This window comes from Urtica dioica, chromosome 8, assembly GCF_054948205.1.
Source record: "Urtica dioica subsp. dioica isolate 48M chromosome 8, U.dioica_male_clone48M_v1_H2, whole genome shotgun sequence".
NCBI classification, from domain to species: domain Eukaryota; kingdom Viridiplantae; phylum Streptophyta; class Magnoliopsida; order Rosales; family Urticaceae; genus Urtica; species Urtica dioica.
This window is the reverse complement of record NC_142763.1, coordinates 30,736,574-30,749,578: the sequence shown is the minus strand read 5'-3', so window position 1 is coordinate 30,749,578 and position 13,005 is coordinate 30,736,574. Positions and strand designations below refer to the sequence as shown.

Below are 13,005 nucleotides of genomic sequence, written 5' to 3'. Positions count from 1 at the left end.
CTTTAGTTTTATTACTGCTTTTGTTACAACCATCTTCTTAATTTTACTTGGAATTAATTAGCATCAAGTTTTAGAAAATCGCTAGAGTAGCTAGTCTCTGTGGGATCGATATCCGTTACTTACGTAACACTATTACTTGTTCGATACGTCCGCTTGCGTGCTAGTTATAAAAATATCGCAACAAGTTTTTGGCATCGTTGCCGGGGACTAGTCTACAATAGCGATCGGATTTGCTTGCTCTTGCTATTTAATTTCTTAATTTTTGTTTTCTAACTTTTTGTGTCACTTTCTTGCTTTTGAAGGTGTATGCGAAAAGACGGGTCATCAGCTCTCGTTCCAATCAACCCTGAGATCGAAATTTTTTGCAGAAAAGATCGAAAAGAATCAAAGGAACGAGCAATGGAAGAGAATCAAAGGAACAACGCCGAGGAGCCCAAGATCCTGTTCCAATACGGGCTGCCGCCGACCGATGCCACACAATCGGCCATTGTTCTTCCGGTACTTGCGGGTAATCAGAATTTCGAAATCAAGACCGGCGTGATCCATATGGAGCAACAATCCCAATTTTCGGGATCACCGGCCCAAGACCCGCAAGACCATCTCACCAACTTCGTCGAGATCAGCAACACGTTCAAGCTCCACAACGTGTCCGACGAAGCCATCCGCCTCCGCCTCTTCCCGTTTTCACTACGGGACCGAACCAAGACGTGGCTCAACTCCTTCCCGCCGGGTTCCATCACCTCGTGGGCCGACCTGCGCGTCAAATTCATCTCAAAGTTCTTCCCGTTCGAGAAGATGCACAAGAGACGCAACGAGATCCATTCGTTCTCCCAGTTCGAATGTGAGTCTTTATTTGAAGCTTGGGGACGCTTCAAGGAGCTGTAGCGGAAGTGTCCTAACCATGGGATCCAAGAGTGGATGATGGTGCAAATCTTCTACGGCGGCCTTTCTCCTTCATCGCGCACCCTCGTCAACACCGCCGCAGGGGGATCCTTCTTCCAAAAGACCGAGGAAGAAGCTCATGCCATCCCCGAGGAGCTCGCGTACAACAACGACCAATGTCCTTCCGAGCGAAGAATTCAGAAGCGCGAGCCGGTCACGCCCGAGATGGAATTGATAAAAGCTCTCGCAGCACAGGTGGCCGACCTCACCAAAACGCTCCACGAGCAGAAAGCTACAGTTCATGCTATCCAAGCCCCCGCCCCCGAGTCGTGCTTCTGGTGTGCCGGCCCTCATTCTAGCGATGAGTGCGCGCAAGGGAACAAGGGCCAACAAGCAAGCTTCATCAACAATCAGCCGCCCTACAATCAAGGCCCAATGAGCACTTATCAGAATGGCGGATGGCGCGGTCCCCAGAATAACATGCCGATGCAACCCGCACCGCAAGCTCAGCCTCGACCGCATCAGAATCATCCCCGACCACCGCCATATCAAGCCCCACCATTGCGAGCTTACAAGAGCGAGACCAATCTGGAAGATCTCGTAGCTAATCTGGCCACGTCGACGACTGCCTTCGTGAATACCACCACCGATTTCATGAACGAAACGAAGACGGCACTCTCGAACCAATCGGCTCAGATCCGAAATCTCGAGACGCAGGTGGGGCAACTCGCAACCGCCATCCACACACGACCCCAAGGCACACTTCCAAGCACCCCCGAAGTGAATCCAAGGGAGCACTGCAATGCCATTTCTCATCAACACGTTGCAGCCACCGAGAGCCCGAAGAAAGAAGAAGAAGAGGCTGCTCCGGTCACCAAAGCCCCTAAGCCGCACTCGACGGTCCGCATCTATGAGACGCCACTTCCGTTCCCGCAATGGCTCACGGTGGCGCTTTCCGCCGAGTGTAGCGCACTTCTAAAACAAGAGCTGCCGCCAAAATTAGAAGATCCGGGCAAGTTCACATTGCCGTGCACTATTGGAGACGTTTTCATCGAGAATGCTTTGTGTGATCTAGGTTCGGGCATCAACCTCATGCCGTCGGCCGTCTTCACCAAACTCGGGGTGGGTGAACTAAAGCCCACACACACCACTCTCCAACTGGCAGATCAGACCGTAAGGCATCCGCGCGGCTTCATGGAAGATCTCATCGTTAAGGTCGGAAAATTCACTTTTCCGGCCGATTTCTACGTCATCGACATGGACGAGGATCGCGATATCCCCATTCTCTTTGGAAGGGCCTTCTTAGCCACTTGTGGTGTTCGCATAGACGTGCAAAGAGGCGAGCTGATGATGCACATGAAGAACGAGGATGAGACGTTCGGGACCTGCAAAACCCGGAAGCGCAAGAAGGAAAAAGAAGAGATCTACGTCATCGAGACATACGAAGTCGCCACTCCACCACCCACACCTCCACCACGGGCTCCTAAAGAAGAATCAACAAAAAGTGCGAGCAAGGGTGCAAAGCCGAAGTCTCCATTCAAGCCATGGCGAGGACGTTGGCCGAAACCATTCAAAGAGGTATGGATGAAGAAAGAGCGCGTAGAAGAAGATCCACCGCCGCCCGAGCGCGGCGGCGACGAGTAGGGGAGTTCTACCACCCCCGCGAGGTAAGTTCTCTGTCTCCCGTGTTTTTATGGATCTACATTGAGGACAATGTAGAGATTAAGTTTGGGGGGGATGAACTACTTTGTGGGGGATTTCTGTTAGATTAGGTTGTTTTTATTTAATTTTTATTTTCTTAATTTTGTTTGGTGATTGCTTATAAGTGATAGTATTAAAGTGTTTTCTCTCGTTATTTGCCAATGATACCATGTATTTTCGAAGAAATCCGAGTTTGAGTTAATTTTAAAACTTTTTGTGCTTCATCGTGATTGACTAGTGGTTTGAGTAACGCAATTTCGGTTGATTTTTTCCCACTTATGCACACACATCGTCCCGGGGTTTGAGTAGTCCTTAGAGGTTCGATCACATCTTTAAATGTATTTTAGCTCACGAACACTAAGAACCGCTCTAGCCCTCATCGAGGCGAAATGACATGACACGAACCTAGGAAAAATGACATAGGCCTTCATTTGGACCGATCAGAGCCAAAAAACCAACCCGTAATACTTCCTTGAGCACCCTTTCAGAAAAAGCCGAACGATTAATCCTTTCTCGTTACTTAGTCAGAAAAAGCCAAGCCCATATTTGTTGAAATCCCACAAAGAACCCCATTAACTTAGCGACTCTTGAGTGAATTCTTTCGATTTTGTGACGTGTTTTTCGACTAGTCTCTACGCGTTTTATAGTTCATTAGACACCACGCCGGTGATTGTTCGTGTTTATTTTTATTGTTTTGTATTAAAAAAAAAAAAGAAAAGAAAAAAGGAAAAAAAAAGAAAAGAAAAAAAAGAGAAAAAGAAAATACTACAAAAAAAGAGTGTTTAATTTATGCGTTTTATTATTTGTTTGTATTAGTTTTTGGCGTGGTATTCTGTGACATTAGTTTTAGAGACTAGACATTGCATAGTCAAAGTTTGGGGGGGAAAACGTTGGGAAGTAAAGGCTTAGGAAAGAAAACGTTCGCGAAAGGTGAAATGTTATACCATGAACGTGGGAATGGGTGAGTAAGAAATATCATGTGAAAGTTGGTGAGATTGAGTCACTAGGTTGACGTTTTAGCCACATTTTGACCATATCCTACCGTTGACCCTAGCCTAACATTACAAGCCGACAAAGCCCTATTGATTTCCTTGGTAAGTGTCTTGCATTAGTGGAGAATGAGCGGCGAAAAGCATTATGGTGTTCGATTCACATTCATCTCATTATTATTTGAGCATTTGACATTAGAAGACGTGAACGAACATATTGAGTTGACCTCTCACTCTTTCGGGACATATTTCACACACGGGAGATTTTGATCGGGAACGTGTTACAAAAGGCCATTTAGTCAATCTAATTATTTTTTCTTGGTTTCATATGATGATTGACTTGGATTCGGAAATTTTTGTAGGTTGAGGCATGTAACTAACACTTGACATTGTTGCTAAACTTTGTGATCACCATTCGTTTTTAGTGTAACTTCTTCGGTGTGTTTATTTTATTGTCTGGTCTTTTGTGTTGCTTGAGGACAATCAACGGTTTAAGTTTGGGGGGATTTGATAGGTGCGTTAATCACGCGTAAAACTCCTATTTCCCGATCCAAAAAACGACGAGTCCTCAAGTATTTTAATGGTTTTTAGTAGGTTTTTGAGTAGTTTCAGGTTCAGAGGAGTAATAGAGCATCTACAATCAATTTCGTGGAAAGAGGACGGGATTTGGAGACAAAACGGTCGAAATAGAGTAAAAAATCACAAGTAAGAAAATTGGCGACCACGCGCGCCGCGCACCCTCCATCGCGCGCCGCGCGATGACAGGATTCGAGACCGCGCGTCGCGCATAGACGATAGCGCGCCACGCATACGGGAGCGCAAATCATGAAAATACACAGAGTCTTATGCGCGCTCCGCGCATAACCTGGATTTCAGACCGCGCGCCGCGCAAGGACGACCGCGCGCCGCGCCCTCCTTCGGGTTTTGACGGACTTACTTTCCGTTTTTGATGTTTTTGGGCGAATTAAACCATTCCAAAGGCTCAATATGCTCCGAAAATCACCCCTTGACCTATTTATGAGACTCTAAGCTCTTAAAAACACATCTTTCCTTTTGTTTTAGTTTCTATTTTATTGTTTGGTTGTTCTTGAGAGCTTTTAAAAGAGGAAAAAGGCGTTCTTCAACGGAATTGACAACCCGACGAGTTCTCCTTCTCCGAATTCATTCGTTCTTCTTTCTTCTCTTCTTTTATTTATTTTATTGCTCTAAATTATTGTTGAACATCAATTTTATTTAATATGAATTCTGTTTTGGTTTCAATCTTTATTTTAGTGCTTTTAATTATTCTGTTGTGTTTAGCGTTGATTATGAATACCATTAGAGGCTAAGTTTCTTATGGGGTTGCGATGTAGCCGGGATTGATAATGGTTGGGGGGCTCGTTAGGGTTAGATAATTATTGTTTGCTTCCTTATCATGGATTGCTTGATGTGAATTGTTCATTATGCTTTCTAGTGCTTGATCACCATTAGAATTGTTATCTAGGATTGTTTAGCTACTCGAGAGAGAGTAAATAATCGTGCTTTTGTTTATGTCATCATAGTTGATCTTAGGTTAGAAAATCTAGGCAATTTATGTAATCGTTTGAACTCTTGTTTCATTGCGTGTGATTGTTTTAATAGGATTAGATGCCGAGAGGATAATAATCCGTCAATTACATAGGTTTGCTAGAACACTCGAGAGAGGCTAGTGAATAATTTTGATAGAGTGAGATTAGCATCCATAGGAGTAGATTTTGTTGTTCGCGCCCGAAAACCCTCCGACCTAGTTAGCTCCGGTGAAGTCGTGACCCCTACTTTCTCTTCTTGCAAAACTCGTATTTAACTCTCTGCTTTAGTTTTATTACTGCTTTTGTTACAACCATCTTCTTAATTTTACTTGGAATTAATTAGCATCAAGTTTTAGAAAATCGCTAGAGTAGCTAGTCTCTGTGGGATCGATATCCGTTACTTACGTAACACTATTACTTGTTCGATACGTCCGCTTGCGTGCTAGTTATAAAAATATCGCAACAGCTCAGTCGTCGATCTGGAGGACACGTGGTCGGCCTAGAGGACTTCAAGATCCCAGCGCGTACTGACTTGATCTAGAGTGGCGAAAAGATCGATTGAAGACCACTTCTTCCGGGTTGAACCAGTGATGGGTGTTGACTTCTCCTTGGCAGAAGGATGAGAAACTTCGGACTGGGCATGGGCCTGTGACGAGGTGGTCGGGCTGAATTCTCGCTTGTCGGGCTTGAGTTCATGGGCTTAGGCCCAATTGATAGATTTAAGTGGTGAGACCGATGTCTATACCCACAAATGTCATGTCAAAGACACAAGATGTAATTTTGATGTATATTTGTTGGAAAAGACATGCACTTGCGGACTACCACAACTACTTGGAATCCCGTGCGAGCATGCAATCGCATTTGCATAACATCGGAGTGTCGACGTTTATTCCCTGTACAGTCCTTTCTATTTGAAGGAGACATGGATTGAGCTGTACTAGGAATCCATATTTCAGGTTGGGAATGAAGACCAGTGGAACGTTCCGGATGAGATAAAAAATATGACGATTGTTGTACCAGTTGAAAAGAAACAAACTGGTCGGCTGAAGAAAAGTAAACAAGGATAAGGGGAAGGGTCAATCGATGCCCCTTTCAAGGCGAAAAAATTGTTATTCACCGAAAATGTGACAAATGTAGAGGTGTAGGCCATAATAGGAAGGCTTGGGAATGAGAAATTTTTTATTTTTTATTTTGTATGTTTATGTTTAGAACTTTGTATTTTGTTTTTATTATGATGCTTAGAACTTTGTATTTTGTTTTTATTATGATGTTTAGAACTTTGTTTTTTGTTGACATATCATATCTAAAACATCTCCAAAACAACAAAATCAAAACAACATAACACATTTCCAAAACAACAAATTTTAATTTTTTGACATGTCATATCCGAAACATATTCAAAAGAACAAAATAAAGAAGATAACACATCATGACATCTGTTCCTGATAAAATAAGTTGGTAGACCATTTCTTCCTGAACGTTCTTATGTTGTCGCTGTGAAGTGTATCAAACCCCAAGCCGTCAAGGATGTGCTCCAGTTACTTGACTACGAATATCCCGCAATCACCACTGAAAAACAAAAAATGTTATAAAAAAGACGCTAAAAAATAAAGTATACAATTTGCTTAACCGACTCCACATTGTTGGTCGACTAGCCATATGAATGGTGGAAGTCAAAGTTGACCGCCTACTAGCTCTCGCTCTACCCTATGATGCTCGTTGAATAATCCTGACGCTTCCATAACCGTAGGTAGAACTCGAATCCAATTCTACATTTATTGAATTAATAGAAGTAATTAACAACATCGGGTTAACAAGATTTCGTAAAACTTCAAACTTCACTAACCTCCATCATCGTAGTGAAATCGTCTGAATATTCTGTCATCTTGACAAGGTTTTTCTGGCAATCTTTAACTTTTCAATCATCACTCTAATCACTATTATAACTATCCCACAATAATAAAAACACGAAAAATAAGATGAAAATCTAACTTTTTTTTTTTTTGGGTCATTTTGAGCTATGGAACCTTGAACCCGGATTTCGAGCTTGAAAAACCTTGAACGCCGGACTTAAAGCGTGGTAGCTCATCGGAATTACTATCAACTATTATAATAATCATAATGATTATTATTAACTGTTATTAATATTTAAAATAGATATGGGGCTATTAATTAAGAAAAAATAAAGTGTCTGAGAGATAAATGAAAGGAAATCAAGTATAACATAAATTAATTTTCTAAAATTGCTATACAATTAATAATTTAAATTAAATTCGGTTAATAAACCTTTTTTCTCGTAATTAGTAAATAATTTGAATGCCCATTTTCAATTTATTAACCTAACGTTGACTAAATTTAATTTCAATATCTCAAAAAAGACTATTCATAAAATATTGCTTAAAGGAAATTTTGTTACATGTGTGCCTAGAATTCAAGATAAGGTGATCATTGATCGTTACTTGAAATTGTTAAGGTGTAAGAGCATCTCCAATAACCAACACTAAATAATGTTATTTTTATGCTGAATACGATGTAATTTTTATACTAAGTTTTAATTTCGCTCTAAGTATATATTTTTAGTTACTAATTATACGTTTAATATAAAATATATACATAATATCGTGAAATGAATTGATTAAATTATGATAATGCTTAATTATTTAGTGTAATTTTTACACTAAATTTGATGTAAAGTTATTTATTTAGCGTAAAAATTATACTTAGATTTAAAACTTTTGTGTTATCATTTGTTGAGCAAATTTTGGTCAATAAATCCTCTGGACAACGACAGTAATCCACTGGTGAAAAACGACATGTAGCTCCGTGCTCATATTTGCTCTCACAGGCGATACACCTCCCAGTCCCAGAGAAAAGGGTTGTTCTTCACCGCCGGGCCATCTATGGCGACTCTTCTTCCCTCATCTTTTCTCTCCTTCCGGCGTCTCTCCATCCCTCCCTCCCTATCTTCCGCCGGACCACCTTCTTCTTCTAGAACCTTCCGCAATCCCTCGCTCCTCCTGCAAGCCTCTCGCTCCGACGACTCGCTCTCCTACAAGGTTCGTAATCGTATCACTCTCTTTCTCGAACCGGATTGAATTGGCTGTTAGTGAAGGTATCGATTGTTTTTTGGGGGGCAGAAATCGAGGCTGTCGAGGCTGATTCAGGAAATCGAGCCTCTGGACGTGAGCCTGATCCAGAAAGATGTTCCGGCGGCGACGGTGGACGCCATGAAGAGGACGATCTCCGGCATGTTGGGGCTGCTTCCCTCCGATCAGTTCCAAGTCCTCGTCGACGCTCTTTGGGAATCCTTATCCAAGCTTTTGGTCTCTTCCATGATGACCGGGTAAAATTCCATCTTCTTATTGATGCCATGGTCGGTGGCTCGTAATACACACTAAACTTTAGTCATCTCATACTTTGTTTAGTGGTTTAAACAGTGTGTTTATATGCAGCGAATCTTTAGATAACTGAGAATCTTAGTATCATATTGTATGGTATATAGCAACGAAGTTCGGTAAGAGCTTGTTTTCAAACATTAGGATTACCTTCAAATGAGATTATTTGAAAGCCAAAAGATAGGTGTTCTCCGCTGTTTTTGGAGGGTATATTGTCACGTTCTATGAATACAAATCAATCATAATAACGAGAATGGTATAGGGTATTGTATTCAGATACTAAGTTGTCTTGTATTATAGTATTTGGTTGTCAGGAATACTGCATTACAATGTTTGATTGAACACAGTAATATCATAAGTTGTAAAAGAAAGGGGTTTGTGTTTTACTTTTATGCAAAAATAAAGTATGAGGTAAACTATTTTGTTAATTGTTCATTAAGATTACCTAATAATGTATGATAAATATAAGGTAATATGAATCATAAATATTTATTGGTTTTCGAATTACCTCGGGTATATGTAGGTAATAACATCCCCGTAAATCTTCTACTAAGAGTTTTATTTATTTATTTATATATATACATTTGTATAATGGAAGATTACATACTAAACAACATCTAGTAAAGGGACTTGATATACGTGATGATTAATCAACTTATAGTGATAAATAATTTTTCCCCCTCCTTTTGGGTCTATATATCATACTGCATTGATTTATTTGGAATTCAGGAGAGTTTGAAAAAGGTTTTGTCTTAGTAGTGCAGGTATACTCTGCGTAATGCCGAGTATAGGCTGTGCTTAGAGAAGAGTCTTGATGCTTACGAGGAGAAGGTTGAGAGCCAAATGATGGAAAGTTCTGGGTCTGATCCACAAGAAACGTTGAGTGAAAATTCTAATGAATTATCACTATCTACGGATGATAAGTTATTGTCTGAGAAATCATCGGTCGAGCCGAATGAGGTTGTGGAAAATAAAGGGCTTGATGGTATGTCCCCTGAAGCTCAGGAGTACATCAGGAAATTGCAGTCTCATTTATTGTCTGTCAAAAAGGTGTGATTACAAGTAATATTTTATGGAAGACCAGTTTCTGTTGTTTCGTCTGTGTAGCATGCATGAAGTCTAATGAATGCCTATCAAAATTTTGAAGTTTTTGTATTCAGACATTTGCAATATTGGAGAAAGAAAGGGTTTAGGTGTACTTTTTTTTTTTTTTTTACTTTCTTTCTTTCTTGATTTCATTTCATTTTGGTTTTTCTGTAGGAACTACGTGAAGTGGAGAGTAAAAGTGCTGCTCTTCAGATGCAACAGTTTGTCGGGGAGGAAACGAATGATTTACTGGACTATTTGAGATCATTACAACCTGAAAAGGTAATCCGATTTGTTTTTACCTGTTAAATGATGAGTAACTTTGTGGGTTATTTTTTGTGTTGATTATCTTTGTCCACTAATCTGCTTCGACCCGATGAATTTACACACACTCTCTCTCTCTATGATGGTGATCGTCTCCTAGTTAGTACTACCTGACATAATCGGACTCTTAACAAAGCTTCTTTTGTCGGTTGAGAAGCTTGGTATCTGGGCGTTGTGGCATTTTATAGTTTTTTTATTTTTATTTTTAATTTTTTTTAACTGTTAATGGCTGCGTTTGGTTGAGATTAAAAAACCCTGTTTTTTTTTTAGAAAAAACTAAACTGCTTATCCGGTATTTGGCAAAACTGTTTTTACAAAAAACTTCAAAAATGATTTTAGATTTTGTACATGAGATGAAAAAGTTAGGATTCTTAGCTTTTAGAAAAAGTGTTTTTAAGTTTGCTATATAAATTACTGTAATATCCTCGTACAAAATATTATTCATATATATGTATATAAATAAGCATTTTAATAATTATTATTTAATTTTTAAGAACATGTCTATTTTAGTCTTTTCACTATAATATATTTATTTTACCAAACGCCAAATCAGTTTTTGTTATCAGCAATAACTGTTTTATAAACAGTTTACCAAACACCTTATCAGTTTTTGAAAAAAAACAATTTTTTAAAAAAACTGAATCTAAAAACACTTTTTTTTAAAACAAATCTATACCAACTTCTTTTGTGAGGAAGAAAAAAAGAAGAGAAGACTGACAAGAGAGGATAGCTCTATAAGATGACAGACCTCAAAAGTCTTCTTTCCAATTCTACATAGCTTAGATGAGTTGAAATTTGTGCATTGTCTTGGCCGTACTGAATTTGTTGAATTCATATTGCTGTATTATTATTACCAACCGCTAATGAGACCTTTAACTTGGTTTTGTTGCGTAATCATAAAGAAAGCTCAAAGTTCAAAGTTTTGTGGTAGAGAAATTCCAGCACATTCCTGTGCTTTTTGTTTTCCTGATCAACTTCATCCGATAAATTCCCGATAGACAATTGCACCTCAAGATCTGAACATTTAATTTTCAACGTCAAAGCAAACTTTCACCCCACCTTTTATACAAGTTCTAGGAGCATTTGGGTCATATAACAATTCTAAAGATTTGGTATGAAATTTCAGGTTGCGGAGTTATCAGAGCCCACATCCCCTGAATTAAAAGAAACAATCCACTCTGTTGTGCATGGTCTATTAGCAACCCTTTCTCCCAAAATGCAGTCCACGTCACCCCCTCTGGCATCATCAACTGAAACGGAAAATCCCGAGAGTGGCGATTGTGCAGAAATCGTCGAGAACGCTTCGCTTCAATTTCAGCCCCTCATTTCATTGACGCGGGATTATCTGGCGCGATTGCTCTTCTGGTAAGGCCACCTCTATTTAATCTTACTTAAAAGGCTTATTTTCTGACATATTATTGGCAATTCATGTGTTCTCAAACACTCCCTTTGAGGTGGAAAAATTATCACCAGTGAGATTTTTGTGAATTATTTTCTGTCAAGGTGTATGCTATTGGGGCATTACCTCAAGGGGCTTGAATATCGGGTGGAGCTAATGGAACTTTTGACGCTGACAAAAGATACTCAGATTGACATTGACGATGCATCGGATGCCAAACAAGTTCCGTGAAGAAAAGTTGCTTGTACATAAGATATAAATGTGATTGTCCGCATAGTTTTGATTCTTTGTGTATAAGCCTTCATTATCGCACTGTTTTGTCGTGGCCAGAAATAATAGTGCAAGTTTATTTTAATTTCTGTTCTATGGAAACTTGTTCGCCACTATTTCTGGGTCTTGTTATGCGAGGGGGCTTTTAAGAGTGGTTTTGTTTTGTGGAGTTCGAAGAAAAAAGTGCACATAGATAGATAGATGGATATACGTGGATCGGTAGGATGGTGATTTATTTTATTTTTTATTTTTGTTAGATCACATTTTTCTCACCTTATTGGACGAAAAAGTAAAGAAAGAACTACCGACTAAATAACGACTTGAAACTATCAAATCCGAAAGTTATGCTAGTGAAATCTCTATGGTATTCAAATTTTATGGGTATATCTTTTACAAAAGGAACACTCTGTACCAGAGCTTGAAGTTGTTTTACTGGTTGGATTTAACACAATGGAAAAATAATAAAGAAGTAAAAATAATACCTAACCCATTGTAACTTCGAAAATAACAAAAAGATACTAGACATTGATATTGCAACTCAATTTCTCTATTTGGCTTAATTTGATATTACACGGCGTCAACAACGTCTGCGAAGGATGGAGCGGATTGTTAATTTTAAATTGTGATTTTTCAATATGAATTGAATTGAATTGAATTGAATTGAATTGAAATTCAATAAAATTGAATATGATACATTATTATGAAACTATAATTATTGTGATTATTAATCGTGATTGTTCGACATAAATTGAATTAAAATTGAAATCAAATAAAATCGGATTTAATACGTTATGAGGCTATAGTAATTGTGATTGTGCGATATGAATTGTGATTCTTATTGCTAACGTTAAGTCAGTTGGTATACTATTGACTATATATTATAATACGTGAAATGAAATTTATAATTTTACATATATAATATTAATCGTGTTTAAATGGATCGTAATCGTGTTAATTTAATCATATTCATGTGGGTCGTAATCGTGTTTCGTGTCGATCATTTAATAATCGTGTTAATTGGTTTTTTTTATCGTGTTATTGTAATCGTGTTGTTTTGAATCATTATTTAATCGTGTTAGCGTGTTGGATCTAATTAAGAACCGATCCATTTATTGATATCCAAATCCGCTTTAAATCATGTCGTAACCGTTTCGTATTTCGTGTCCGGACCAAATTGCCACCCCTATTAAAAGTGGAATATTTAGGATAACAAAATTACTAATAAACGAAACGGTTAAGAGTAAGTAATTAAATAATTAAAAAAACAATTAACATAAAAAATAAGTATATATATTTACAACTTAAAAAGGCTATTACTATTTTTCGTGCTATCAATTTAAAATAAAGCCAATTTCCACATTATATACTAATAATAATAAGAATTGAAGCTGCTTCCCATATTTACGCTTTTT

At 38.7% G+C, this 13,005-nt stretch overlaps 2 protein-coding genes across 2 annotated transcripts; both read left to right on the top strand.

Moving 5' to 3' along the window:
* Positions 1 to 921: 921 nt before the first annotated feature.
* LOC149389142 (uncharacterized) lies at positions 922 to 2,526 on the top strand. The gene has a single exon (XM_089622569.1). It carries the CDS (start codon positions 922 to 924, stop codon positions 2,524 to 2,526), a length of 1,605 nt encoding a protein of 534 aa, XP_089478695.1.
* Positions 2,527 to 7,925: 5,399 nt separating this feature from the next.
* On the top strand, positions 7,926 to 11,851 carry LOC149389141 (MAR-binding filament-like protein). Its single transcript, XM_089624818.1, has 6 exons — positions 7,926 to 8,175; positions 8,257 to 8,462; positions 9,279 to 9,564; positions 9,775 to 9,882; positions 11,051 to 11,289; positions 11,428 to 11,851. Exons 1-6 carry the CDS (start codon positions 8,020 to 8,022, stop codon positions 11,552 to 11,554), a joined length of 1,122 nt encoding a protein of 373 aa, XP_089480944.1. The 5' UTR covers positions 7,926 to 8,019; the 3' UTR covers positions 11,555 to 11,851.
* Positions 11,852 to 13,005: the final 1,154 nt, after the last annotated feature.